Source organism: Melozone crissalis, unplaced genomic scaffold (assembly GCF_028551555.1).
Source record: "Melozone crissalis strain CALT ecotype California unplaced genomic scaffold, PUWL_Pcris_2 ptg000016l_1, whole genome shotgun sequence".
Taxonomy (NCBI): domain Eukaryota; kingdom Metazoa; phylum Chordata; class Aves; order Passeriformes; family Passerellidae; genus Melozone; species Melozone crissalis.
Window position 1 is genome coordinate 27,818,833 of NW_026535794.1, and position 6,000 is coordinate 27,824,832.

The 6,000-nt window shown below is 35.7% G+C and overlaps 1 protein-coding gene across 3 annotated transcripts in view; it reads left to right on the plus strand.

The window, feature by feature from the left end:
• PHF14 (PHD finger protein 14) overlaps positions 1 to 5,651 on the plus strand; it is a 160,712-nt gene extending 155,061 nt beyond the window's left edge. For all 3 annotated transcript variants that reach the window (XM_054273575.1, XM_054273576.1, XM_054273574.1), the window contains one exon: positions 4,826 to 5,651. In XM_054273575.1, coding sequence (XP_054129550.1) covers positions 4,826 to 4,900 — 75 coding nt within the window. In that variant the 3' untranslated portion in view covers positions 4,901 to 5,651. The remainder of the gene's footprint in view (positions 1 to 4,825) is intronic.
• The last annotated feature ends 349 nt before the right edge of the window (positions 5,652 to 6,000 follow it).

A 6,000-nucleotide genomic window follows, 5' to 3' on the forward strand; every position in this document is an offset into this window, starting at 1 on the left:
CACAGTTACTTAAGGTGTGATCTGTTCTATTTGCAGAAGAGTGTCAGATCTCCTGTAGAGTTAAGAATTGTCTAATTCACTGTCATTTTCCAGATTTCATTTTGTTAACTCATGGAAAAATAAATTCTCAGACATTTTGAAGGAAATTTGTTGGAGGGGGTAAAAAGCAAAAGGGATACTCAAACCCCTATTTCTAGGCTTTTTTTCTTTCTTTTCTTTTTTCATTCCAGAATTTGTCTACAGGGGAGTATTCTGGAATAATTAATACAAAATTAACTTTCTGTCTCAGATCCACTATTCTTTGGTCAGAGAATAATGTGGTTGACCTTAAAAATGGTTTCAAAGGAGATGCAATTGTATCACAGTCTTTCTCAACTGTCAGCTCAAAACTTTAGAAATAGAATTTAAAAAATCAGACTCTTACCTTTTTAGTTTTTGTCACCTAAAGATATCTAAATATTGAAGTGCTCTCATTAACTTCAGCAAAGCTATTGAGTGGTTAATACTGCAATAGATCAAACATTTAATTATGTGGCAGATTCTAGGGTCTCGTTTCTAAATTCCTGGTCCCATTCTGTTCCTGTGACTCTTAAATGCTCAGCTACCAAGTATGGACTAAAAAAGAAGAGATGTTCATAGGACATTTGAGAACACCTACAGAGCACCCAAAGGACTCTTTAATCCAGTACCTTGTTTCCATCAGAGAAAACAAGGATGGAATTCCAGGGCAAAGGATGTAAGAAAACTAATGTGGAAGGTCCCTCTCTCCACCAATGTCATCAGGATGCAGATGAGGTGTCCAGTGGCTTGAGGAGCTCCTGAGCTGGCATTTCAGTGCAAAGTGTTGGGTTTAGCAGCACTTTGTACTTTTCCTTATCCCTGTTGCTTTTATAAGTCTGTAATAGCATCAATTCCAGACTAGTAAACTTCATTCATTTCAATATTAAAATAATCTTTGGGCTTTTTCATTAGGAGTAGTAGTACAGTCTTGAGGGATTCACATCCCTTGGCTGTTCCAGTCATCAGATCTGTGCAGAGGCATCTTTTTGGTGAGTGTATTCACTATATAATATTTGAGTCTATGGTTTTCTGTAGTCACAAGATACTGAGATAAGTTTGATTTTTGGCATCCGACGGTGAGAACTACTTTAAAAGTTTGACTTGTGACATCTGCCAGGAAAAGCTGCTTTGATGTTAGGATTTTTAGAGCAGAAAGCAATAGCTGTAAGAGTCATAGGTGGCTGGAAGAAAAACGAATAATAATATAAAAAGAGATGTTAGATATTAATAAAAATAATGTGAACTGAATTTCTGTGGGCAGAAACCAGAACTCAGTATTTTGTCTGCTGTGTAGCTGCTGGTAATAGAAACTTTGCACGCTGCCATCATGGACTGGTTTTTAACAGATAACATAACATAAAAATAAAAGTTTTTCCTTTGCTATTCATCAGAATTAAAAGCATTATAATGATAACGATAGGTGGTAATTACTAAAACAAATATATTAAATATATTTAATCTGCAGCCTGTTTTGCATAATTTCTTGATAATTAGGCTATATAGGCTATGTAGATGAAAATTCAAACATTATTAATGACATTGGAAACTCCAACCATTTCATTATTCTTTGTGCAATCATCGTGCTGCCTCTTGGGCTACTATAAAATAGATAAAGCATTTCATAGAAATCTTGCATTGTCAGCAAACTGAAATAATAGTGGGTTTTCACATCTTGTGGTATGGTTAATATGTGCTCTAAATTGTCAGTTCAGATCTTCCCCAAGCATACTGGCAGTAATAGAACACTTCTGATAATTTGTAGAGGTTCATGTCCCAAATTATTCTGACATTGCCATTCTGAGGCCTCTGCTGTCACTTCTTTTCTGGCAGAAAGCTGCATGAATGCCAAAGCTGGTGGTTCATACTTTCCAGTGTTCCCCAAAAGTCCTTTCTGCCATCTTGTTTGTGCTGGCACTGTTGTTCATGTGCCAGTGCACAGCCTAGGAACTGATCTGGCTCAGGGCATGTCTAACAAAGAAAATGTTTTCTCCCCTTGCTGGGTCATGGTGTGAGGAAGATCAAACATCACTGCTCTGAACTTTGCACAGCAATCACCTGTGTTCAGAGATACCAAACTTTTGTCTCCAAATGAGGTGTGTTTCTGTTCTTGGAAAACAAGATGGAGTGAAAAACCTTGTACAAAATTATGATGTTTTATGTGGAGCCTGGTTCTGTGCAATGCTAGTCAGACAGGTTTTGGGCATAAAAATGCAAAAAAAACCCAATAAATTAAAAAAATCAGCCAGGCATCTGGATGACTTGTACATTGGAATCTGCCCACATAAGTCAAATTTATGTTCTACTGGTAGATTTTACCTGTTTGAATATGTTTTACTTGTTTGAAGCAACAGGAAGTCAACAAAGGAAAAGTATTAGTTCTGCAAAATATCCCAAAGTTGATGCTTCCATCTGGAGTATTCAACCTAAGCAAATCCTGGAGCTACCATCACCAAGAGCCATCATTTCTGCATCTCAGAATACACTGATCACTGCAGCTGCTCTGTAACCTGGGAATTCTGCCAGAGTGCAAGCATGACCTTTTGAGCACAGAATTAAACATTTCAAATTTATACAAAGGCAGAAGATTCTCTAAAAAAAGCCTCATTCATTGGATAAAAAACTATTTTGCCATCAAATAAGCCAGGAAGCCAATATTCAGTATTGAGCCTAATGTGCCTTAACCCTCTTGTAGTCCTCAGTGAAGGTATGGCCCTGTCGTCTCTGAAATTGCTGCATGCTCCATCCATGAGGAGAGGAAGCCTTAAGCAGTATGTGGAGAGTTCTGGGAAAGAATGATGTTGTAGGGTTTATATTCCTGTATGAGGGAGCACAAGTCAGGGCATCAGAATAATGTCAAGTTGAGTGCTAGGAAGGTGGATTTGTTGGCTCTGAGGTCAGCTGGAATACAACTGCTGTAGGTAGGGACCTTCAGAAACATGCAGATTTGCTGTTCTTTTAGTAACATGTTCTTCATGAAATAACCTGGCTGGTTTTCCATAGCAGGCAAAAGTTTCTGTGAGTGTTTTTTCATTCCACAGTACTCCTTTGAAACCTGTAAGCAGTAAGCTTGGTAACATTCTACTCCTTTGCTGTTTCTGATTCTGCCCTGCGTGTTTTCATTTGAAGTTTGACCTCTGTATGGATACTATACATTGCACTCTCTTTAATATATTCTACACTTCTAATTTCAACAAATCTTCAGTGTTTGGTTTCACACACATGCACACACTTGTTTTCTCAGCAAAATGAGAAGAGCCACAGGGAGCACTACTTGTTTTAAAGGTAACTGAAGAGATGGCAGTCCAGAAAGAGAAGAAAAAAAGCTTTTAGAGGTCAGTTATGTAAAGATTTCTCAGTGCCTAGGCAGACTCCTAAAGGGGGAGAATTCAGAGGTGGGATGGCTTGGAGTATCTGCTACTTGAACAGAACAACTTGCTTTCCCATTTTATTACATAACAGATCACATTTTTAAATGAATTTTCTACTGCCATTCTATTTTGTGCTTCCGATGTAGTCTTCCTATATATTTTCTACCTCTAAATATTATACTTATTGTTACAAAGCATGTTTTGATGCTGAAAGAAGGGCTAGGATGCAAAAGGATAAAGTTATTTTCCTACAAGAATGAAAATGTTCTTTTAAATCAGGAAAATACACCTGATTACGGGGTCCCACCTAAATGTCCCTGGTGTTTCCTTTTTCTCAGCTGTTGGCTTGTGATGAGTACTGTTACAGCAGCCAGGATGCTTCTTCATTCCAAAATGTTCATTTCTTTTTGGTGTTTTTGGAATGTGGAAGATTCTCTGTAAGTGGAATTAAAATGCAGACTAGAAAACTGGTCATACTCTGAAATTGTGATAAGGACTGTTCATGATGTAATGAGTTGCAAGTTGTCTTACAAAACAGTTTTCTCACTCTTCCATAATTTATACTTTGGAGGTCATGATTTTGTACTGGACACAAAATAGGATCCATTCCTATGGAAACAGGCATTATGATGTCACTTCATTTTTTCAGTGAGATCCAGAGGAACCCATAGTGAATTATGAGCCTTACTCTTGGGGCTGAAGCTGTAGAATATTGTAAGCATGCTGCTGCCTGACATGCTCATGTTTCCTATTTTAGACCTGACTGATCTTCAGATAACATATGGTGGTACAAGTAATTGGAAAATTGGCAGACCTGTCAAGAAAATATGCTAGATGGGACAAAAATACGATGCTGCAGCACATAAAGTGTCTCTGAAGTTAAATTTATTGTCTTTTATCAAACGGTGAAGTAAACATATCTGGTCGCAAAAAAAGGAAACATTTTTCAATGGCAGATGCTTTTCAAAAGTAATTTTTAGTACAATGATGAAAGTTCTTGCATTCAGAACTTATTTAGTGGGAACCTCTGGTCAAGAACAAAGGAAAGGTGTGTAATACTTTCTGCTGCAGGTGTTTGAATATATTGTCATCTGTGTGTGATTTAATAATTTCTTTATGTAACTGTCCAGTAAAATGGTCAGCAGAATATTTACTCATTAAATTTTTTTCTGCTATAAATGTAGGCAATTAGGTTTGTTTAAACTTTGTATCACTTTTATTTCAACACTTGAGCAAAATCAATCACTTGAATAAAGGACTTTCTGCTTATTTTTATGCTCATTAGTCAGGCAAAAGAAAGCAAAAGACTGTACTGAATTCCATACATCTGCATAAGCAAAAAAAGTATACTTTTTCAATAAATTGATTAATGTTCAGGTTTTCATTTTCTTTTACAGGAAGAAGAAAATGAAGCTGAAGCAGAAAATCCATCTCAGGAGCTGAATTTGGAACAGAAAAAATCAAAAAAATAGGAGATTGCTGTCTTGTTTGAAATATTTGCAAATTGTGTAACAGTGGTTATAGTTTCTCATTGTAAAATTAAGAAAAAAAGTTCTCAATAAAGTCATTGAAAATTAAATTCATGGTGCACTGGGGAATTAATTAAGTAGCTCCTGGTGATATTCTTGATTACATTAAAAGCTGAATTGTCAGAACTGAGTACTTTACCAATAAAATTCTGAAAGCTTTTTGAACACATTATAGAAAGCTGATGGGTTATTCATCACATGTAGCATTTACTAAGCAAATAGGGCAATTTTATGTTTTACTCTGCAAAACAGTGTTATCCTTAAAGGATAGTTATAACTCAGACATATTTTGGTATTTCTGAGCAAGAGCTTTGATTCTTAAAAGTTAGATAAATATGTTCTACTAAAGGAGTTCTGAAATTTCTCCTGATCAGTGATTAAATGTTTCTGAAGAGTAGGTAGAGGCAAGAATTTTTTGATATGTATGGTACATTTTCAGAAGTAATTACTTTTGCATTTGTATTGTGATTTTTAATCGGTTTCTTGCTGCATTATACTTTTCCTTATGTAAACCTTTTCCATCTTCATGTGATCATTGTCTTTTAATGAATGTCAAGTTTTTGTCTTGATTAGGCCATCTTACCCAGGTCTAATTCCCTCATGCCATTCTTTTCATTCTAACAAAATAAAATAACTTCTTTCTGTGTCATTAGACCTTTAAGTGAGTAATAAACATGTAAAATAACTTTTCTTCCTATAGTCCTAATTTTGTTTTCCAATTTACCTTTGCTTTTCAGCCTGTGCAGGTCACTGAATGGGAATGTACAAGAAACTCAGAGGTATATTTATAGCCTGATAGCTTCACAGATTGCAATGAAAAAAAAAATCTCACTTTTGGGTTTAAAACAACACTGACTGAAGTCCCTTCAGTGAAGTTTATCATACTTGGGAGAAATAAATTATTTCAGCTGAAAAAATTAGCTTCTTTTCCTACTCTGCTATACTTTTACTTTTTGCATTGAGTGCTAAATCAGATTGTAAATAGTGTCCATCCCCAATTTTATCCTCTCTGTGTAAATTATATTTTCAGATGTTTTAAAAAC